This window comes from Podarcis tiliguerta (assembly GCF_965153285.1).
Source record: "Podarcis tiliguerta genome assembly, chromosome: 9".
Taxonomy (NCBI): domain Eukaryota; kingdom Metazoa; phylum Chordata; class Lepidosauria; order Squamata; family Lacertidae; genus Podarcis; species Podarcis tiliguerta.
This window is the reverse complement of record NC_139542.1, coordinates 58,807,510-58,831,653: the sequence shown is the minus strand read 5'-3', so window position 1 is coordinate 58,831,653 and position 24,144 is coordinate 58,807,510. Positions and strand designations below refer to the sequence as shown.

The window sequence follows — 24,144 nt, the reverse complement described above, 5'->3', positions numbered from 1 at the left end:
GAAGAGACCACAAGGGCCATCGAGTCCAACCCCCTGCCAAGCAGGAAACACCATCAGACCACTCCTGACATATGGTTGTCAAGCCTCTGATTAAAGACCTCCAAAGAAGGAGACTCCACCACACTCCTTGGCAGCAAATTCCACTGTCGAACAGCTCTTACTGTCAGGAAGTTCTTCCTAATGTTTAGGTGGAATCTTCTTTCTTGTAGTTTGGATCCATTGCTCCGTGTCCGCTTCTCTGGAGCAGCAGAAAACAACCTTTCTCCCTCCTCTATGTGACATCCTTTTATATATTTGAACATGGCTATCATATCACCCCTTAACCTCCTCTTCTCCAGGCTAAACATGCCCAGCTCCCTTAGCCGTTCCTCATAAGGCATCGTTTCCCACCCTTAGAGTCCCACCCTTATGGTTCCACTGTCTGAAACGCCGAGGAAACAGCCGGAGAGACCCCGTTGTTAAAAGACAATTCTCATATGGATAACCATCTGTTTTTAAGGAATGTTTTATTTACTACCTCCTAGGAAAGTACTTTTCATGGAACAGCAGCAACACCGACATTCACAAAAGGACAGGAAATACAGCAAAAATAAACGCCTAAAGTAAATAGCACATTTGAAAACAAGGCAAACATACATAATAATATCTTTTTCTATAGTTTGTTCTTAACCTAAGAAAAGTTCACATTTCAAGTCATAAACTTGCCTCAGTAGTGTATAAATGAAATGGTTTGTGTAGTCAGACCACTGAGTGGTGGTTCATTGACGCTTAAATGGCCTCGATGATCCCTGCTACATGGTGTTGCAAGCCAGCACTTTTGCACCTGTCCGGAGTTCCTATGGGCATTTCAAAGAACATTCACTCGGTTATTTGTTGGGGATTTGCTTTTCTTACAGATGCTATACGCGTATATGTAAAATACAGTAAGAGCTTCCCTGTTCAAGTACTCGGGTAGGTTGGCACAAGCAGTCCTGTTGGAATAAAGGTTTCAAAGATTGGGTCTCCCACGTGGGAGATGAAAAACTAAGGAGCTAGTGGTGCTTCGTTTGAGCATGGTAACCTGCAGCTTTTGCCACCGGCAACCGGTTTTACGAGAGATTTCACAGAAGATAGCGGAATGGGAGATGGCGGAGAAAAAGTCTGCTTGATTGATTCAGAAAGTTGCACTCGAAGGTTGCCCCAACTTGTGTTGAGTTTCTCCATAGCTGTAGCCCATGAAAGAGGCCTAAGGTCCTACTTATGGTTTCTCCATCTGGTTGGCCACTGTGAAAAAAGGATGGTGGACTAGATGGGGCTTTGGTGTGAGCTAGCGGGACTTGTCTTACATTCTTAAGTTTCTGTTGTAGTGGAAAAACCTGTGTCTTGACTGCCCTACTTCACATCGTACCGTAACGATTCGTACGGCTGGAATGCTCCCCGATTCAAAAAGAACACAGCGAAACGCAAAACCTCCCCAAACACTAGGTGTTGGGGGGGGGTAATTCTAGCCCAGCTGGCCTTCCAAAATGCTGGGTTTTTTAATGAGGGCTAGGCTACCTTTTTGTTCAATTATTTGCTATCCTGCCTGAATTGTGGTAAAGGTAAAGGGACCCCTGACCATTAGGTCCAGTCGTGACCAACTCTGGGGTTGTGGCGCTCACCTCGCTTTATTGGCCGAGGGAGCCGGCGTACAGCTTCTGGGCCATGTGGCCAGCATGACTAAAACACTTCCGGCAAACCAGAGCATCGCATGGAAACGCCGTTTACCTTCCCGCTGGAGCGGTACCTATTTATCTACTTGTACTTTGACGTGCTTTCGAACTGCTAGGTTGAAGGAGCAGGGACTGAGCAATGGGAGCTCACCCATCGCAGGGATTCGAACCGCCAACCTTCTGATCGGCAAGTCCTAGGCTCTGTGGTTTAACCCACAGCGCCACCCTGCCCGAATTGTGGTAGTACCGTTCAAATTCAAATTTAACGCGCCAGGGGCAACTGGACTGTGTTTAGGATCCAGGCTTTGAAGCAAACGTATTTCAAGTGTGGCAGGGCTTTTTGGATAGCCACGTGAAAGCAATGCAGCTTGTGAAAAAATAAATAAAATCAGTAGTTAACGGTGGCCCTTTGAGGTAGGGTGCACCAGTAAGCCCTCCCGTTGTGGATATTTTAAAGGACCACCCATTTTTAAAAATAAAAATAATGACTGCTACTTATTTCTATAGCAAAATGCTTTCCAGTTCTCCTGTAACATGTGGGTGCGGGAATGATACCCTTGAGAATATTTTCATTTAGGATTTAAATTCTGGAAAAGCTTGCCGAGGAGGGCTGTCTGGATTCTGAAAACTGCACACAAAGCTCTTCTTTAATTCTAAGCATTACCTAAGCTTCTGAATTCAGCTTGTTGCCTTAGGCATCTGTACATACTGAATGCCTAGGCTGGGATCCCAGGGTGCTATCTATGTGGCCCAAGGAATCCTACTCAAATCACTAGGGTTTCTGTGGTTGCTTCTAGCAGGTTCCCAGATTTGTGGGAGCATCTCTTTGGGGCAAATCGGTGGGAGGGTCTGCTGAAGCAGCAGTGTGGTTGAGTGCGAAAGGGCTCCCTTCACGACCCCTTGGAATCCACTCATCATCTGTAGATTCATCTAAGGCACCTAAGTTTCAAGTGGTACTGGGCCACGTCGCCTAAAGCCGACCGAACCACTCATGGCAAAGTTTACTGTATTTTACATTCACTGCACTACTACAAAAAAAGCCTTGAAACAGGCCACAAAACACTGCAATAATATTACCTAACCTTCTTCTTCTTCTTCTTCTTTAATAACCGTTGAAATAAAACATTGACTTTGTGGCACACTGCATTGCCGTGTAATACAGAGAAATAAAACGACTCTTAAAATGTACTGCAAATATATTTACAGGCTTAAAAAAAACAAAAAGTGGTCCATATAACTTCCTTCTCCGGTGTACATACACAAGTCCCATTAAATGGTAATGGGAACCACGTGTGGAAAGGAGAATAAGGCGAGAGAACAAAACCCACTTAAGTACTGTATTACTATGCCCCTTAACCTCAGCAAGAAACTGACGCAGCTACTTTAATAAGCAATATTTATGGTGAACAAGAGCATGTTTCGTCCTGGACTACACTAGTGTACATTCTTTTGTCTCTACAGCATACACTAGAAAAAGAACGAAGGTTTGAGACTATACTGGGCTTGTTCACATTATGGAGTTCAAAGAAGTTATTCATGTATAAAGCGCTAAAGCAGGACATGAGAAAACCCAAAGTAGGAAAGGGAATCTACTATCCCCTTTGAATCTCTGCACATGTGAGTAACCGGTATATGTAGCAAGCTCCCACGTATCTGCAGATTTTCCTCTCGAACTGTTATAAAACTTAGAATGAAGGCTGCGTGCAAATGTCATGATGCCGTGCAAATACACAAAAAGGATCACCAACTGAAAGTAGCTAAGATATACTTAGGAAGCTGAGTTCTGGAGCCTTTTATTTTTGTCCTTAAAAAAAAAAAGGGACTTTAGTTCACATGAAAAGCGTGAAGATTGAAAGTCTAGCGTCATAGAGGTGGTTGAATAAGACTCCCAGCAGCCTATGAAAGCTGGGGCACTTCAATGTCCTACATTGCTCCTCGACTTTCCTAAGGACTAGATTTTATGTGCAGGTCACAAAGGTTGACTTGCGTTGGTGCAGAATTGATATTTCCTTGTCAGGGAATCCTGACTTGTTTGGGTTTGATGCAGAAGTTCCACCACAGACAGTTACTTTTACCCTTTTACACTGACACCTTAGCACATGGCAGCAGGGCAATTTCAAATTCCAGCGGCGCCTTGTGCGAGGCCAAAATTCAGCCAACCCAAAGAGGTCAAATTGGTAAGGATTTAGGACAAACAAAAAGTTATCCAAAGCTGAAACTATGGAAGCAGGCATCGAAGGCCACTGGTCACGAGTCAAATACCATGTCTAAAAAAATCTGAGAAAGATATTAAAAACCTCTTGACAAAATGGCCGGTATTCACATTGTGAGACAAACAGCCCTTTAGTTCCTTCTCACTTAGATTCAAGTTTTGGCTTAACCTCTATTTAAAAATGGAAGCTAAAGGCACAGAATATGAGTATCTAGAATAAATGCTGCCATTTGCACCATGGGACACAACACCACTGATTCTCGGGAGCCAACTAACTCTACCACAAAGTGTAACCATGGTTACTGTGCTTGTATAAATGAAACCAAGGTAGAGTTGCTATAAGACAGCAACTGCACTGGGTCAGGCTGGTATCGACTACTATGGACTGGCACAGAGGTCACTTGCTACCCAATCCATTTTGTGTAGATGCCAGGGACTAAACGTGAGATTTCCTGCATGCAGAGTCACTGAGAAACAGTTCCTCCCACAAGAGAGCTTGGTTTCATGACATCTGAAGGCCTGCTTTCTCATGAAGGAGCAACACCAAAGACAGAAGCTTGCAGATGGAGTTTGGAGCAATCTACATACTACAGTGGATGCTTGGGCTGTGAACGTGATCCTTGCGGGAGGCACGTTCGCAACCCGCAGCGCTGCGTCTGCACACGCGTGGGTCATGATTCGGTGCTTCTGCGCATGTGCAAAGCGCGAGTTAGCGTTTCTGCGCATGCGCAAAAACCTGGAAGTAACCCGTTCCGGTACTTTCGGGTTTGGTGCGGTGCGCAACCTGAAAACGCGCAACCTGAAGCGTCTGTAACCCAAGGTATGACTGTACTCACATGTGCAGCGATGCCGTAGGGTTCCATAAACCCTTAAAAATAAAAATCCTAGGGCAACTGCTTCTGTAGTAAATGAGCAAATTGGAAGAATATTTTCCCTCCATGAAATATAATAGACTTGCTTCTTGCTTATGCTCGGAGCCTGGAAAATATTAAAGAATGCTGATAAATATCTAAGGTGGCTCTGTGGAGCAGGTTATTCTCAAAATTAAGCGTAATTTAACCGAGCTAATTCATAGGAGCATCTTTATATCAACAAAGAGGGGCTTTGTTGTGGCTCCAGATAACTAAGAAACCATACAAATGCCAGGACGTAATGCAGAGGTCTCAGTCACTTTCAAATTGCACTTTCCAGTTTAACTTTTTAAATAAGACACACGTTTGTATATAATTTCTTTCTTTTAAAAAAAAATCTATTGCATGTATTCTTTAAATATGAATATATTCTTCAAAATATATTGTTTAAAAACTTTTCCCTAGCTGCTCAGATGCGCTTTTTCAATATTTAGTTGATATATTATTAAAGGCACTACAAAATAGAAATCTCTGGAGTGCAGAACTTGCTAAAAAATAACCTTCATACCACAAACATGGTGAAAATAATTGCTAAAAACCTACCGCTGTGTAATAAACCTGCATAGAAGAATGGGCACTGGAAAAACAAGCCGTTTTAGAAATGTAGGAATACAGGCATATTAAAATTTTTTAAAACAGCCTAAAAAGTTAGTAAAAACTTCATATGTATAAAAGATTTCAAACTCGATGATATCGTTGATCTGAACTTCACTTCCAGGTTTTATCAGCAGTTTTCTGGCATCCAAATGTAAGTCATCCGCAGTAGGTTCTTTCTTCATAAATAGTAAAATGTTCCTTCAATGCAATCCCATCCCCCCCCTCCCACCCCAGACCCTCCAACCCCCCCCCCAAAAAAGACCAGCTGTTTCAATAGGTTTGATAGACATCGTGGATCGGAACCTGAAATGTTGCAGCTGGGAATGCCTGAGGGATATAACTGGCATAGCCGCCATAAGCGGCTGCAGCGGCTGCAGCAGCGGCATTCTTCTGTAGTGTGGCTATCGTCGCTGTGGCTGGGGCAGCGAAGGGAACGTAACTTGCGCCATAAATCCCCGCGGCTGGGATTCTCTGCACGTTGGGAGCCATCGTGTACACGGGAGTTAAGGGCCGGCCCTGGAAACGACAACAGTGAAATCTCAATCCCTGAAATAGTTCCCGCCCCCCAAGAAAAGAAAGAAAAAAGTCTGCTACAATATAGAATCGTAGAACTGTGGGACTCGAACCCACGACTGTGAGAGGAAGAGTCTCACACTCTACCGACTGATCTATAGCCTGCATGCCTAAGCATATTTTAGAAACCAGGCCACATCAGTGGCGTAGCGTGGGTTGTCAGCACCCGGGGCAAGGCAAGTAATTTGCGCCCCCTAACCCATGGATTTGCGCCCCCTAACCCCCCAGATGTTGTGCCCGGTGCGGCCGGCCCCCCCTGCACCCCCCACGCTACACCACTGGGCCACATCCTTTTTCTTGGAACAGTGAGAATTTGCTGTCTGTAACTTGGTCTCTTTCTGCCATCCCCGAACCAGCGTCTCTCAAACACCCTCAGATTTTATAACATTTGGAGAATGTTATCCGAGGACTTTGTACCTCACTGTGAGGGATGCTATAGAAACAGGGACATGTTCTGATGATCCTTGCTAGGGTTGCCATATTTTGAAGAGCAACAAAAGAGGACGCTATGACAACTCTCATTTTAAATACCCCTACTATATGTAGGCTATAGAAGCTGTGATATATTGCGGGGGGGGGGGGGGAGAGAAAAGGAAAGCAACCACCAGTTATAGACATGTCTCAAACAGAAAGTATAACCAGAGACATTTTGACAAATTTAATCCACCCAGACGGAAATTTTACCCCTGAAAAAGAGGATGTGTCCTGGGAAAAGAGGACACATGGCATCCCTAATCATCACCTACCCCCCCCAAAAAACCTTTGAAATAATTTAAGTTCAGATTATCTATCTTCACACAATTGGATATGCCAGGTATTTGGTTGGGGCCCTGAAAATGTGTTGGTTTGGCACATCTATCCTGCCCACACAGGGCAGAGAGATTATTGTTTTGTGCTGTCTGTATTTTTATTATGTATTTTGTGCTTTTCCCTTGTATTTTTATTTTATTTTGATAAATAATAACAATATGCTCCCGCCAGATCCCACATGCAGCGTAAGTGAACGAACTTGGAGACAGGGGTCTCGTTTTCTCAACAAGGACACTCTCTCAACAGCAGCATGGCAAGAAGCAAGGCTTTCTACACCTTGATGAAAATTTACCTGAAAAGGAGGAGGGGTTGAAACTGAAGGTAATACGGCGGCTGCAGCTGCCGCTGCACTAGCAGGATCCTGCTGGACAGCAATGGGACTGATGATATGCTCAACGGCGTGGATTTTCCCATCTTCGATCATCTTTGCTGTTGGCGCTGCTTGAAACACGGAATACTGGGTACCAATAGTTGGGATAGCCACTGAAATAGACCAGAACGGGATATTTTCAGTCTACGCTTGAGACAGTCATAATCCTGGCACTCTTGACATTTGTTGTTGTAGCTTTTAATCTAGCGTGATATGTACGGGTTCCGGAGCACATTGTGGAATGTCATGGAACACATTCCTTTCCTCAGATGCTGTCAGGCATCAGAGGTTCCAATCCCCACGGTAAGGTAAAGGGACCCCTGGCCATTAGGTCCAGTTGTGATCGACTCTGGGTTGCAGCACGCATCTTGCTTTATTGGCCGAGGGAGCCGGCGTACAGCTTCCAGGTCATGTGGCCAGCATGACTAAGCTGCTTCTGGCGAACCAGAGCAGCGCACGGAAACGCCGTTTACCTTCCTGCGGGAGTGGTACCTATTTATCTACTTGCACTTTTTGGTGCGCTTTCAAACTGCTGGGTTTGCAAGAGCTGGGACCGAGCAACGGGAGCTCACTCCATCACGGGGATTTGAATCGCCGACCTTCTGATCGGCAGGTCCTAGGCTCTGTGGTTTAATCCAGAGCGCCACCCGCGTCCCTATCCCCACGGTAGGTGGCCAGGAATGGATATGACAAGGAAAGTTCTTACCAATGCTTTTATTCAATATTCACAGAGAGAGGCTTAGAAATGCAGCCTCTTAGAGTAATGGTGTTGCTCCGAGGGAAACCCCACCCCTTCAGCCTCTCCCATTATACGTCATCCCTACGATGGCTGGCCTGTGCCTTCTCCCTCTGAGGTCTCTGCTCTCCTACTTTCAATGCCCGCTGGGTTCTGGGAGGGGGGGGGGTCTGGAATGCTTTCTAAAGACACTGTGTCCGTCAGCGGTCCGCCCTCTGGTACTTCTTCTTCCTCCTCTCCCATTATTTTCCAGCTTTCCCCCTCATATGCCTCTGAGCTGTGACCTCCCTCAAACCCCTGTTGTAATTCTGAACTGTTGTCTTCTTCTCTGGAAGGGTCAGGCTGGGGAGGCAGTCTACACCATTCCTCCTCTGCCCAGTCCCTGACAGATGCACATGAAAGCGGGTTCTCTCTCTGACATGTGCATATTTGCTCACACGAGCAGGACACAACATTACTTGCCTTTTCCAACATGTTGGACCTAGGCGGACCTAGGATACAATCCAGTCTGATGACTTTGTGTGCACCGAGCTTTCCAAACTTTTCATGTTGGTGATGCACTTTTTAGACATGCATCGTTTCACGATGCAGTGATTCAGTTTTGCTAGCAAACCGGAGGTTAAACTAACTGCTTTCCAACCTCAGGAAGAACGTGGGGAGAGTTTGCATGACACACCAACATACTGCAGCTGACACACTAAAGTGTCGCGACACGCAGTTTGCAAAAGCTCTGGTGTACACAGGGCTTTTGCTTTGGCAGATGCCTCCACTAAGAGAGGAGGAGGAGGGGAGGCCGGTTTCGCCCATTCGCTCTGCTTCCTGAAGCCCCTCACACCACCCTTCACATTGTTTGGAGGGTCCCCCAGATCTCAGAAGCTGATCTTCAGGGACTGTGGAGGAGAGGTGGAATTGGCACTAGGGATGAAGGAGAATTGGCACTCGGGGTGTGGGAGGAACTCAATTCCGTTCCCATTTGAACCTCTTTTCTGAAACAAGAACTGAAACACAGTCACCCTTTGAAATGTGCTCTTTTCCAAACTTCGCAGTGAAGTTCTCCCTCCAAAAAATGCATGGTAAAGGGTGCATTAACAAATGCATATGTTGTTGAAAACAGTTTACAAAAACCGCATTCTGTTAGGGGGAAATTGCTCTGCAAAAATGTGTATATTTAGGGGAAATTGCATATGAACATGTGCATGTTAGGGGGAGAAATGCACTTAAATCCTGATGAATTTCCAGGAGGGTTTACTTCACAGACTGATGTGGAAATGGATTTAAGATTGGAAAAAAGGAGAAACAGGGAGAAACTGAAATTAGAACCATGGAATCACAGAATTGTAGAGTTGGAAGGGACCACCAGGGCCCGACCCTTGCAAGGCAGGGCTCTTCTGCCCAATGCAGGGTTCAAACCCACGATGCTGAGATTAAGAGTCTTGTGGAATATGTCCAACCTTAATCAGCAGAACTTGCCTCTCCCCTGTAGGAGAGCAAAGAGCTCAAAGACACCATCATCCACGAGGCTGGGTTCTATAGCCTCTCCCTGTAAAGTTTGAAATCAGAAAGGACTGCAATAATCTTTTCCTCGTATTTATACTTCCCTGGGCAACCAGCCGGGAGCCACTGATAGCACTCTGACAGCTACTGTATAGGTTTGAAGGGAAAGCTGATATCTAAAAGCACCCTGAAAGGGAGAAGATATTTAGCTCCCCATCTCAATAAATCATACTGACCAGTGCCGGGTTTAATGGCCACGGGGTTGACAGCAGACAATTCCAAATTGGGCACAAGTTCGTATCCTTTTTCTTGCTGTTTCCCTTTCCCTTCATGGTATCGGCTATATATGCCGCGGCCTGCAGAATAGCCCCCCAGGTACGAGCCTCTCGGGCCGGGGAGTCTGTTCCCTGCTGCACCTCGTCCTCTGCCTCGAACGCTGCCTGCTTGGGAATAGAAAACACACACCATACAATGGATCCGCTAAACTCACAAGGAAGCATTAGCATCCACTCGACTGGAAAGGCTACAATCTAATGCTGGAAGAAGGAAGGAACGAAGGGTTTACAAAGAGTGCAAGAGCCGTTTGCCTTATCTGTAGTACTGAATGTAAAGCCCAGTCATTAGCTATTAGGATTGCTACATGTTTTTATTTTGGCTTAAGGAGTATTTTAGTATTTTGCTATCTTCTTGTCTCATCGGTTGAGTGTCCTAGCAACATTTTCTAACACTGCTTTAGATGTCCGAGATACAGGTGACTCACAACTTGCGTGGGGACTTCGGTTCCAAGGATTGCGTGTAAAGTCAAAACTGCATATAACCAGGACAACCCCAGAACTGCCCCGCACCATCATCTCGATCTTTCTGGACCTAAAGAGGCTTTGGTCCTCATCCCCAAGCAAGGTAGACAGCTTCATGGGCTCTGGGACGCTCTCACAAGAGCTTTCTGCAGCAGGAAAACCCTGCAGGCATCTCATTTTTGTGATTAAAGCTGGCCAACTGCCTAAGGGGGGGACCCAAACAGCCCCAGGAATACTGTGTGTGATCTGAACACTCTACACAGCAACATTTTGTTGCACATCGCAGTTGCTAAAACCGATTACAGGTTGCAATAATGATAATAAGGTAAAAGCTAAAGGATCCCTGGATGGTTACATCCAGTCAAAGGTGACTATGGGGTTGCGGTGCTCATCTCGCTTTCAGTCTGAGGGAGCTGGCGTTTGTCCGCAGAGAGTTTTCTAGGTCATATGGCCAGCATGACTAAACTGCTCCTGGTGCAACGGGACACCATGACAGAAACCAGAGCACATGGAAATGCCGTTTACCTTCCTGCTGCAGTGGTACCTATTTACCTACTGGCACTGGCGTGCTTTCGTACTGCTAGGTTGGCAGGAGCTGGGACAGAGCAACGGGAGCTCACTCCATTGCGGGGATTCGAACCGCCGACCTTCCGATCGGCCAGCCCAAGAGGCTCAGTGGTTTAGACCACAGCACAATAGTACATATGATAAAATGATATGATCACAAGCCATTCAGTTTTGCAAGGTTTTTTTGTGTGTGTTTTTAATCAAGGGTTCAATTTATGCGAAACAACCAAAGGATAATAGTTGGCATGATAAATGCCTTTAGAAATCAATGGGAGTCGTTCATTTTTATGCAAGGACGTAATTTGGAAAAAAATGTATCTATGGGCATACTGACATCTTTGAAGTGTCACTTTGTTGAAAGAAATTAATGGAATGGTTTTGGAGATGCTGTTGGTCACAGGGAAAGAATGATGGCAGCTTCTACTAAAGGCTAGCAAAATGTGCTTCGTTCTTAATGGGCAGGGTCCATGTGGACAGAGGCCTTCTCTGCAACGACCTCCGGAGAGTGCAGTTCATCTCTGTGCTCTCTGCACTCTCCTGCAGAACACCAGGCAAGGGAAATTGGCCGTGCGTTTAAGGGAGTTTAAATGCTGGAAATTGGCCTAAAGGCGAAGACAACTAGGGGCCCACAGCAAAATGTTGCAGTGCATCGGAGTGCTCCGGTTAAGGACTGCAACTGGCATGGAACTGCTCTTCATCTACAGTGGTACCTCGGGTTACATACGCTTCAGGTTACATACGCTTCAGGTTACACACTCCACTAAGCCAGAAATATTGCTTCAGGTTAAGAACTTTGCTTCAGGATAAGAACAGAAATCGGGCTCCGGCAGCGCAGTGGCAGCAGGAGGCCCCATTAGCTAAAGTGGTGCTTCAGGTTAAGTACAGTTTCAGGTCAAGTACGGACCTCCGGAACGAATTGAGTACTTAACCCGAGGTACCACTATAAATGATACCAGAGCAGTTAACAATCTATAAACATAATGCCATGAAATCTACATTTAAAACCACAAGAGAATCCCTTCATTATAGCCGTGACTCAGCCATGAAGGTCACTGGGAGAATCAATAGTACAGATTGACCTACTTTACAGGGTTGTTGTGAGGGGTGGGGGAAAACTAAGGGATATAAATGCAATCAACCAAGTGTACTTTCAGGTGTTCTTGGGGCGGGGGGTTGAGACATGGGAGAGAAGATATTTTAAGAAAGTGCCTATTTGCTTTCCCATTCCCTAGAAACCTCCGCCCCAGTCTATAGCCCTAAAATTGGCAGGTCCAAATGCAGGGTTTTTTATTGCTGTATACAGTGGTACCTCGGGTTAAGTGCTTAATTCGTTCCGGAAGTCTGTTCTTAACCTGAAACTGTTCTTAATCAGAAGCACCACTTTAGCTAATGGGGCCTCCCACTGCTGCCGCGCCGCCGAAGCACAATTTCTGTTCTCATCCTGAAGCAAAGTTCCTAACCTGAAGCAATATTTCTGGGTAAGTGGAGTCTGTAACCTGAAGTGTATGTAACCCGAGGTACCACTTTGCTGGCAGGGGTGGGGAGTGAAAAGGCTTAAAGGAAGCAGCAAATGGAAATGTTCCCTTTCCTTCTACCTCTGAAAGGTAGGGGTTATTTATTCACCTTTCAGCTTTGTAGAACCCTGCCTCCAATTCCTCCCTCCAGGTACTATAGCTTTTTAGGGGCTCAAGCAGGTTAATTCACCTTCCACCCATGGTTCTTGGAAAAAAAGAAAACCTTAACCACTAAGCTCAACAGTCTGTTTTCTCCTGGAGCTCTTTGAGCATTCTCCGTCTTCCTCAGACTGTTTTTGCCTCCCCCCCCCCCATTTCTTTTAAAATTTGTGATTTAATACACATGCCTGTCGGGCTGTGTATTTTTAAATGTTTTATTTATTGTTTATGACTACCTTCGTCAAGTTGGGTATATTTTTCATGTCGTAAGCCGCGACAAATAAAATTACGTATGCGCATATCCATGTCTAAAGGTAAAGGTAAAGGGGCCCCTGACCATTAGGTCCAGGCGTGACCGACTCTGGGGTTGCGGCGCTCATCTCGCTTTATTGGCCGAGGGAGATGGCATACAGCTTCTGGGTCATGTGGCCAGCATGACTAAGCCGCTTCTGGCGAACCAGAGCAGCGCACAGAAACATCGTTTACCTTCCCGCCGGAGAGATGCCTATTTATCTACTTGCACTTTTGATGTGCTTTCGAACTGCTAGGTTGGCAGGAGCAGGGACCAAGCAATAGGAGCTCACCCCATTGCGGGGATTCGAACCACCGACTTTCTGATCGGCAAGTCCCAGGCTCTGTGGTTTAACCCACAGCGCCACCCGTAGCCATGTCTAGAGTTGCATAAATTTGCCAAAACCCCTACCGTAGTGTTGGGAAGCCCTGTTTCGTTTCTGAACCACCAAGCATGGAGATACACAATTTAGTATTACGAGAAGATACCAATACAGGAAGTAGCCTCCTGGCCTTGGACAGAATGCTGGAGCCCTGATGCCTCCTTCCCAAAGTTGGGCAGGTGTTGGGAAGATGGCAGGAGGGCTCTTTGACCCTCTTGGGAGTATCGTACATGCCTCCCTAAGCCGGGTAGAAGCTTTCCAGGATTTGGGAAGGAGGCAATACTCTAATTTACTGGGAATATTTCAGGGACTAGCCTAGTGCCCCTAGTCCACTGAAACTGGATTTCTTATGGACAGTGCCAATCCTGAATGTATTGGATTTGTGATCATTATGCTCATTTGCCTTCAGCAGCAGCAAAGAAGTAAAGCAGTAAGTCTCTGGTCTATTTTGGGGGGATCCTGCAATAAGTAAGTTTTTACTCTGCTAACTATACGCTGGAATCTGCTCTGGATCAATAACGACTAGAATTTCCATGCCGCTGGTGTACTTAAGGAAAGCTGGCCCAGATAACCCCAAAGGGGGCCAAAAGTTGTCTACTAACCTTTCACAAAATATTCTCGATTTGGGCCAATCAGAGCGTTATACGGATATCCATAATATGCCAGGGTGTAAGGATCACACGAGTAAACGTAGTTCGGCTGCTGAGTGACTTCAGGTGTTGCTCCTCCTTTCGCTGCTTTCTGGTAGCGGGTGTACTGTTCCTTGTCTACTGGCTTGGCTAAGGTAACTTCCAGGCACGACCCTTCGAGTTCAGTCCCATTGAGATTATTCATGGCATGAACAGCATCTTCCCGACTCGTGAAGTGCACAAAAGCATAATCTCGTATTTTTTTAACCCGTTCCACACATCCGGGGTTGAACTGCCCAAACACTTTCTTAATTGTATCCTCGGTGGTTTCAATCATCAAATTCCTCACGTACAGGATTTTGACCGTCTCCATGACATCTTCGTCGACATCGATTTCCGGCTCGGCCCAGTCAACTGCAATCTGGTGACCCCACAGCTGGATTCGGCCAGGCATCAGTTTCCTCCTCGCCATGGCGGCTGCCCTGTGGCTTTCGTACTCCACGAAGGCAAACCCTCTGTTTTTCATCTTATCCGCTGCGCTGGCGTACACAATGACGTCCAGCACGCCTTCCGTCACCTTGGAGATCTCTTCTAGAATTTCCTCTCTCTTTTTCATTTTGGGGATCCCTCCGATGAACAGCCTACAGTTGTCCACGCTGCAGCACACCCCTAACAGCCTCCCCGGACGGATTTCGTAGTTGTTCAGCTCTTTGACGGCACGCTTGGCTTCGTATTTTTGGGTGTACATCACAAAGGCGTAGCCACGGTTTTTCCCGTCAAAGTCCATCATCAGGCGCATTTCGTAGATTCTCCCCGCGGTTTCGAAGACGGGCACTAGCTCGTCCTCGTAGACGTCGCGAGGGATTTTGCCCACAAAGACTTCGCATCCGCGGGGAGGATGAAGGCCTTCCCAGCCCGGTGGGGGTCCGCCATACTTGCGCTGCCCGTTCTCCTGCACCATGGCGTAACCCGTACGTTCTATTAGTTGCAGAAGCGCAGCTTCGTTCGGTGCGCCGGCCACACCTTCGGGGACCTTATTTGACTGCATATTGGAAGCATCGTTACTCATCCTGGCAGCGGAGTCTTCAGCTGTCATTATGTCCTGATCATTCAAAGTACCTGAAGAAAGAGGTCAGAAAGGAGGACGTTAGATGCAGTCGGCAACATGGGAACGTTTCTCTCGTATGAGATCTGGGTAGTTCTTGGAAGGGAAGTGCAATTGCGAAGAGGCAAACATACACCTAGCAACAAGATTTGGCTCGGTTCGTATATGGCAACGTTGACATGCAAACAAACTCTTCTCGACAAAGCACGACACGTGGTCTGAAGATGGGTTCTGTAACAAGGCCCATGTGAAAGTAAAACAAAACGCTGCCAAGATCCTTCTCCCATCTACACGGAAGTAGGGGACGCGAACTCACGCGAGCCCCATGCTTGGCTGGGTTTGCTCAGGTTGGTCCAGGCAGCACTGCCAAACCACGGTTCAACGTACAGCAGTACCTTGATTCTCAAATTCTGGTTCTGGGACTCTGTTTTGAGTCCTGAAACGGTTCGAAAACTGAGGCACAGCTTCCGATTGGCTGCAGGAGCTTCCTGCACTCAAGCGGAAGCCGCATCAAATGTTCAGCTTTTGAAAAACATTCGCAAACCAGAACATTCACTTCCGGGTTTGCAACGTTCAGGAGCCGATTTGTTAGGGAGCCAAGCCATTCGACTACCAAGGTACCACTTGGAACAAGATGTGGGGTGAAGGTTGGCAGGATTATATCCTGCAGTTTATACCCCATTGCAAATATCATTTCTTAGGAATTGTTGGGCATTAATAACACAAGTTTGAAAATTGGTCTATCTATGCGATTTCTATAAAAGTCGCCATGAAGCAGTTTTCCACGTTGCTTACTGCTTTGGCTTGCAAGGTTGCAGAGTTGCTGCTTAAAAGGATACTGTTTCCTCGCATGGCAAAAAAGATGCTAACATAGAACACATTCAGGAATGTTTTCAACCCAGATCCTCTCTGTAGAACAGTCTTTCCCAATGCGATGCAGTCTAAGTGGCCGCTGAGACCATATAATACTAGTCCTGAAAGACTTACATTGGCTCTCAGTACGTTTTCGAGCACAATTCAAAGTGTTGGTGCTGACCTTTAAAGTACTAAACGGCCATGGCCCAGTATACCTGAAGGAGCATCTCCACCCTCATTGTTCAGCCCGAACACTGAAGTCCAGGTCCAAGGGCCTTCTGGTGGTTTCCTCAATGCGAGAAGTGAGGTTACAGGGAACCTCCTTGGCAGTGGCGCCCGCCCTGTGGAACGCCCTCCTATCAGATGTCAAGGAAATAAGCAACTATCTGACTTTTAGAAGACATCTGAAGGCAGCCCTGTTTAGGGAAGTTTTTAATGTTTGATATTTTATTGTGTTTTTAATATTATTTTGGGAGTTTTTAATATTATTTTGGGAGCCACCCAGAGTGGCTGGGGAAACTCAGCCAGATGGGTGGGGTATAAATAAATATATTATTATTATTATTATTATTATTATTATTATTATTATTATTAGTGTTTTGAACTGCAAGTCCCTGCAGCCTCAGCCAGCAAAGATGTGCAGAGCTGCCCCATCCCTGATTTACGAAAGCATGCCTGCTCCCGCAATGATTTAATGCAGCCAAACTCTTACTTAAAAAAGAAATATTAAAATACTATTTAACATTTGAAAACAAGATGACTAGAACACATGATGTGAAGAGGTAGAGGACGGAAAGGGATTAGTGATCTGATGCGCAGACACAAAAATGCTACAACATCCCAGGATGAATCTTATTAGACTTCAATTATTTTTTTCAAGGGGCATTTTGATATGAAAACTTGGGACGTATTTCATATAATCGCATATTGTCCTTAACAGTCATGAGAATCTTAGCCACAAGCTCAACTCACACATGCATACACACAAGTCAAAATCTTCAATCTATATATCCCTGAAGATCACTGGGGCTTTTTTATTTCTCTGTTGCTGTGATGCTTTCTCCGGCACACAGTGTGTCAATAAAAGGCAACTGACCCCCCCCCCCCAAAAAAAGAGGTGATATAATGTTGACAAGGTGGAGCATTTCTTTATTTTATTTTTAATTTTGACAAAGTAATAATCATAAATAAATAAGAATAAAAGGTGCACCCCACCACTGAGACCATTCCATTGTAACTATCCAACCTCCCAAAATTTCAACACCTGTTGTGATGGTTTGAGCCCTTTCCGTTTTAACAGTACAAATTCTACAAACACCTTTCATATCTACTCAAAATCATTTCCCCTTCATATTCCCTCTCTTACCTTGATGGCACATGTTAATTTATCATTAATAGCTATATCCCATAACTCTACCATTCTTCCATTTTATACTCTCCTTACCCCTTGCACTTCCTAACTATGTGCAGCTGTCAATAAATTTGTGAGCAAGTCTTTCAGAGGCTGCGAACCTTCCACCCCATCGTAAATTGATAACAATGCTACCTCTGGACTTTCAGTCAGCTTTAACGCAGTGATTTCTGTTATCTCCTTAATCACTGAGCATTTATTTGTGGCATTCCCACTGTATTAAGTTAGCTATAGCACTGCAGATGAGGTTGAAACAAAATGGCAGTTGAAAGGGGTAGGTAGAAATTTCCTAAAGTGTTGCCCTAAGAACGCAATACAGTTTCATTTTAAAAGCTACAGTGAGCAAAATTTACTAGGTTCATTGTAAAGGAATTTGGAAAATAATAATGATACCCATTAAGAAAACATAGCTTTTCTTGTGGAACTGTGTCAAACAGTCCCCTATTTTCCACCAGTAATTTAGGATGGAGCTGCATAAATGGCAAATACCATTTCTGGTTATTTCGTTCCGTTACTCTAACAAAACATGGAGAATTTTCATCAATGCAACCCTGATGTTGGCATGTCATCCTTATATATATACCGTATTTTTCGCTCTATAAGACGCACCAGACCACAAGACGCACCTAGTTTTTGGAGGAGGAAAACAAGAAAAAAAATATTCTGAATCTCAGAAGCTAGAACAGCAAGAGGGATCGCTGCGCAGCGAAAGCAGCAATCTCTCCTGCTGTTCTGGCTTCTGGGATAGCTGCGCAGCCTGCATTTGCTCCATAAGACGCACACACATTTCCCCTTACTTTTTAGGAGAGAAAAAGTGAGTCTTATAGAGCAAAAAATACGGTATCTGCTCATCTGCATAGCATAATTTGGGGATAGGGATCTTCTGGTTTATGGGATTAATCTGGTCCGCCAAGTCTTCTGAGGCAGCAGCTAGGACTCTCCTCAGGCCATGTCTCCTTCCCCTCCTCCTGTCTTGCTTGCGGAGGAAGGTCTCGCTCCTCCATCACAAGCTCACTCGGTAACCTCTCCTGTGCTGCATTTTCTTATTGAGTACAGTGGTACCTCTAGATGCGAACGGGATCTGTTCCGGAGCCCCGTTCGCATCTAGAAGCAAACGTAACCAGCCACGGCACGTCTGCGCACGCACGCGTCACTTTTTGCCGCTTCTGCGCATGTGCATGACATCATTTTGAGCATCTGCGCAAGCAGCAAAACCCGGAAGTAACGCGCTCCATTACTTCTGGGTTGCCGCGGAGCGCAACTCGAATGCACTCATTCCGAAGCACATTCAACCAGAGGTATGACTGTATTGAGAAAGGGCAGCTCTTTCCCCAGGACACTGTGAGGAAACCAAGCTGAGAAACATCGGCCCCAGATTTAGCCGAAGCTGTTAACTGGAGCTACGAGGGAACTGCGGTTTATGCAGAGCTTACAGGCGGTTTCACTCAGTACAATAGCAACACTTCAGGTAGGGTTGTTGCCATATTTCAAACGGTGAAGAGCCGGACAGAAAAGTTGCTGAGCTGCTTTTTAAAAAAAGTTTTGCCCGAAGTTATTGTGCTTTTGGGGGGGCAAAATTGCAAGAGATTTCGCAAGTCTGCTCACTCCTCTTAGTGTAGCAACATTGCAGGACGGCAGAGGCTTCACCAGGGCCCTGATGAGGGAACTGGAACAGTGGTGCCCTTCCTGATAGGCTGTGGGGGCTTAAGCCCCCTCTGCCTATCAAGAACTGGATCCTAGCCTGCACCCGAGGGCGGAGCTGACTGAGCAGGTAGGTTTTCCTTGCATCCACCCCTTGCCCATTTAAACAGCCTGCACCTGGGGTATTACCTGTTTGCTCTTTTCCCTGCCTGCCCACCCTCGGTTTACGCTGATAGTAAATGACTTTGCTGTGGCTACGGTGGTCGCTGTTTTTTAAGGGGCCAGGTAGGAACTTGCCCACTGGGCTAATTGGCACCCAGCCGGTGGTTTTGCCAACCTCATAGCAATCGTCACAACTGGTTGGGCATTGGGGCAATCCTTTGTTTTGGATGGAGGGGAGGTTGTACTCTCCACCTCCAAACGCTGGAGTATCCCATTAAAGAGATCCAGGGGAGTGGCCCTGTCTGTGTGCCCAGGCAGGGCCACGGCCGAAGGCACTCCCTCAGATGGCAATCACCCTATTTGATGTAAGTCTTAGGAACCCGCGCCTGGATTGACCACAGAAGTATTCTGGCGGGCCGGAAGTATTTTGATTGCTCCATGCCCAAGCCAAGCCTCTTTCATCGATATTCAATAAAGCTGTGGCCTGTTTTGACCCAGAACCAGTCTCATTGGTCTCTTATTTGCATGGGTTGGGGTATGGGGAGCCCAATGTCTGGTCCTGCAATAGAAAAGTAAGTTGTGGGAGGAAATGGTTGTTTGAACTAACCAACAGTGTGCGAAGGCCAGGATGGGATGGACAGAAACACAGAAAAGTTTGTATACAGTTGTATCTGTGCTAAGTATGACACATCTGAAGATATCATGGTGAAGATCACTCAACGGTTGCTTTGAGATTATATCTGTTTGCTGAACATTAATTCTTCAATTTGCAAGGAGATTAGACAACATTGAATACTCATCCTGATTTGTTTGTGAGGAAGCTAGAGGTTGTGTCAAGCAAGCAATCATACAATACTTTCCAGGCATTTTCCCTGTTCCTGGTGCCAGACCTCCAAAACCATCTCAGTGGTGCAACCTGAATCCCACCTGAAAATTTAGTGACAGTCCACGAGTTTTAACATCAAACCGCTATCCTAGCCCTGCTCCCCAACCCCCTGCTTTGAACTGGTGCTAAGCTTGCTTTAAAAAGTTAGAATCATGTTCTAGCCCAACGGCTGTAAAAATGACATTCAGTGTCCCAAGGGCTGACAAGGTCCTGGCATGTCAAGGTGTCACAAGATGACAGCTGTTGGGACAACAGCCTGCTTTGACTGGGTGTATTTAAAGAGCGGGGAGGACATTAATCCAGCAGAGAGGTAGCTTGAAACATTGAGTAAGCTAAGAGGAGCTTGGAGATGTTGTGGTCACAGATGATGTGCTTAGGATACTGATACTGAGCTCAATAGGATACTGATTCCATCACCCTCTTCTCTGGACCAGGAACGCTTTTTTCCGCAAGAAAGGAAAATAGTACTGCTTCCGGAATATTCTGTCCAAAGCAGAATAAAGACACCGCTGCAAGTGTTTGCATTTAAAGCAGCATGTGGTTCTGAAGTAGTTGTCCCCTCCTCATATCTCCACAACGAGAGCGCACAAGCAAATAGGCACGGGCTAGAAATCAACACTGAAATTTCACATGCATTTGGGCGGTCGGATCATAATGTGATACCCACCAACTTTGCAGCAAAGCATAACGTGTTTATGGAGCAAAAGGCATCCCCCGCCCTCACCTCTCCCAGACTGGGTTGTTGGTTTATGACCAAAAAAAAAAAGAGGCATCTTCTTCTTTTGTCTTTAAAAGGTACTGTAAGTTCAAGTCCAGGCAAAAGGAAATGCCACTGTCTGAAACCAAACAGAGCAGCTGCCAGTCAAAGTGGAACACACTCAGCTGGTCCAATGATATCACTGTGTAAGGCAGAGCATCTCTCGCTTTACTACTATGAAATGAATATTTTGTGGGACCCACAGGGTTTCTTATGTTTATAAATGTGATCCTGGGCTAAGAAGGTTGAGGTGTGGAGATTTCCCTCCTGCTGTTTTTTTAGCTGCAGTCTAAGAATTGTTTTCAATTTAAATGCAACATATACACCGCAGTCAATATGCAGCTGCCTGCTTGGTTTAAAAGCACATATTGTTTTACTGTACAACAACAACAACAACAACAACAACAACTTATCATTTATGCCCTGCCCATCCGGCTGGGTTTCCTCAGCTACTCTGGGCGGCTTCCAACAGAATATTAAAAACAATACAGCATCAGACATTAAAAACTTCTCTTAACAGGGCTGCCTCCAGTTGTCTTTTAAAAGTAAAGTAGTTGTTTATTGCCTTGACATCTGCTGGGAGGGTGTTCCACAGGGCAGGTGCCACTACTGAGAAGGCCCTCTGCCTGGTGCCCTGTAACCTCACTACTTGCAGTGAGGAGACCACCAGAAGGCCCTCGGTGCTGGACCTCAGTGTCCGGGCTGGATGATGGGGGTGGAGACGCTCCTTCAGGTACACAGGACTGAGGCCATGTAGGGCTTTAAAGATTAGCACCAACACTCTGAATTGTGCTCAGAAATGTACTGGGAGCCAATGAAGACATTTAAGAACCGGTGTTATATGGTCTCAGCGGCCAATCCCAGTCCCCAGCCTAGCTGCCGCATTCTGGATTAATTGCAGTTTCCGAGTCACCTTCAAAGGCAGCCCCACGTAGAGCGCATTGCAGTAGTCCAAGCGGGAGATAACTAGAGCATGCACCACTCTGGCAAGATAGTATTATTTGAATTTATATACCGCCCTATACCTGGAGGTACATAAAAGTTTGTGCCGTGTTTATTCCTGCGTAACTTGAATAAAATATTGTGGGAGCCCAGGTAAGCCCTGCTCACATAATCAATCACATGATGCAGTGCGCACATACCATTTGAATGGCAGTGCCCATCAACTTGGGGGGTGGTGGGCCTCCAGCCCCCTCAAATATTTTATTGGCGGAGCTGAAGCCTCCATGGTCCCTAGGAGTTGTTCTCACAGTGTTCTATTATCATGCTAGCCTTTGAAAAATTACAAGGGTCGGTGGAGGAGAAAGCAAACCTGCAAATCGGATTAAAATAAAAACTATTATTAATAATAATTTTATTATTTATGCCCCAGCCATCTAGCTGGGTTTCCCCAGCCATTCTTGTTCTGGGTAAAAATTTAAACACCATGCAAATCCTAGGCTCACAGGACTTATAATATCCACGAAAATGTTGCACAAGTATTTCTATCTGAAATTAAAAGATCTGGCAGATTTGCACAAAAACTGATTTCAGTGGGACCTTCCTTCCAAGAAAATGTCATTAGGAATGGTAGTGTTTCAACTTTCCTGCTCTTGCACGGAGAGCGTCATCCCACCCCCCACCCCACCCCCAATTCGCAGTTTGGACTCTTTCATAATCTCCACCTTGCGCCCATGAAAGCTTAAGGTATCATTTAGTTATTCATTAAACCCAGGTGCCAATGACCAACTTGCACATGCCTTTAACTGCATCACCTCTGTGTGGAAGGGGAGAGGGAGGGGGGATGGAGAAGAGAGAGAGGGAAAAGCAATCATTACGGCTGCGGAAATTTATCATATCTGCGGAACTGAACTGCAAAGTGCAGTAATTTGTGCCTGATCTCTGAACTGTGACGGCCGGGCAAAACTTTGAACCTCTTGCTGAAATGGAAAGACACAATAACTAGTCTTTGCTGAGCAAGTGCCAGATTAAGTTACTTCTGCTCAGTGTTAATGTAACATTGTTTTTGTGGGGGGTTTTGTGTGTGTTTTAAATGTTTAACTAGGACAGGGGGGCTTCGTAGGGTATTGTGGTATTTAAGTGAGGGGCAGGAACCGGTGCAATTTAAACTCGGGTTCAAAGTTTAATTCTGGTTGAAAGTTCACCTAGAGTTTTTTTATTCCATTCTGAAAGAAGTGGAATGAGACACAAACTTTGAAATCTTCCCTTTGTTGCACCCCACCAATGTTGCTCTACCTAAGCCAAAGTTAGGCTCTGAAAAATTAATATAGATTTACACTGTGGAAAGAAGATTTGCCCCAGCTATTTAAAGCTCAATACACCTGTATTTCTATCAGAACATGCACGCGAAAGCTCGTTAAATTGGCTCCAAAATAGTCCTTATACCTTTTCTCCCCAGTAAAACTGGAATTCAGTTGCTTTTTCTGAAGATTTAAATGCCACCGTTATAAACGTGAAACTGTGTTCGAAAACTACACAAAACAAACCAGCCCTAGTTTCAACTGATGCCAATGTCACAAGAAGAGCATCTATACCATCTCCGAAACCCATTTTTTTCTATTTCAGGACTGCAGTTCAGGAATACAATGCAAGCCTAGAATGCGTCTTTGGTATTTTCATATCACAAAATACATAAAGATTGAACCTGGGGGGAAATTAAACAATTTCCCCCGTTTATTTAATGAAACAGAATCACATAAATAAGCACAATTCTCCGTTGTCAGCACGAGCTTTTCCTTGTGTGAAACTTCCATTACTCAGCCCTTTGAAAAGCGAAAATAATACACAAAATGCTGCACAAACTACACACTGAAACATACATCGTATAAGCACAATCTGGAAGCGTTCTGCTTAAAATTACCGTATGTTTGCACAATACAGCAATGCTTCTTAGTGTAGGCGAACAGTAATTAGTGCTTTTCACTGTACTAAGAAACCCCTGGAGCCAAAACTACTTTCTTTCAGATCCCAGAGCCAAATTCATCCTATCTACCTGAAGAATGACCTACTCCACAAGGTCGGCAGAACCGGATCCAAGAAAAATACAAAGATAAATTAATCTTGCTCTGCTTGGTTGATTTAAAAGAATGGCAACCCTTTTGCCTGCTTGGTTTTTAAGTCTTAAAACAATGGAACACATTTTTAATGCTGGGTTTAAATATGACGTTTGACTATGTCAACTCTTATTACATCTATGAAATCTGTACACGTCGCCTGAATGGAAAAGTCTTTGAGGCGTTCCTGTGTTGTATGTTTATAATTATTTCATTTCATTTTTAAAACCCACAGTCCAGAGAAGAGCAGGCAACGGCTGCACTTTTAAACTTTAGCTATTGGACATAAAATCAAACAAAATCTTGCATAAAATCCAGTTTCCCTCTTACCTTTCTAGCCTTGCAGTCGCAACAGGTTAGTTCTGCTTCCACCTTTGATTGAATAACCTTTCCTCCGAGTCACGAGGTCTACATAACTCTCTGTTATACAGTACACATATGGTTTTATTGGTCAATGAGCTTTGGCTATTTAAATTCCATGGCAGTAATTTGCTAAAGGCACCTCGAAGCAGTCGGAATGGGTGGGACGCAGAAGGAAAG

General features: G+C 45.3%; 2 protein-coding genes across 20 annotated transcripts in view; one reads left to right on the top strand and one right to left on the bottom strand.

Moving 5' to 3' along the window:
• The window catches only part of LOC310685618 (uncharacterized protein), an 850,221-nt gene that overhangs the window by 19,948 nt on the left and 806,129 nt on the right, over positions 1 to 24,144 (top strand). The window lies entirely within an intron of this gene.
• Positions 490 to 24,144, bottom strand: part of RBM47 (RNA binding motif protein 47) — a 95,446-nt gene continuing 71,791 nt past the window's right edge. For 5 of the 18 annotated variants that reach the window (XM_083458286.1, XM_083458296.1, XM_083458298.1 and 2 more), the window contains 4 exons: positions 13,708 to 14,853; positions 9,631 to 9,837; positions 7,087 to 7,277; positions 490 to 5,927 (listed from right to left, as the gene is read on the bottom strand). In XM_083458286.1, the coding sequence (XP_083314412.1) occupies positions 5,682 to 5,927; positions 7,087 to 7,277; positions 9,631 to 9,837; positions 13,708 to 14,830 (1,767 nt within the window). In that variant the 5' untranslated portion in view covers positions 14,831 to 14,853 and the 3' untranslated portion in view covers positions 490 to 5,681. Of the gene's footprint in view, positions 5,928 to 7,086; positions 7,278 to 9,630; positions 9,838 to 13,707; positions 14,854 to 23,934; positions 24,025 to 24,144 lie in introns of all 18 variants that reach the window. The other 13 variants (XM_083458301.1, XM_083458302.1, XM_083458287.1 and 10 more) reach the window with 6 other exon arrangements.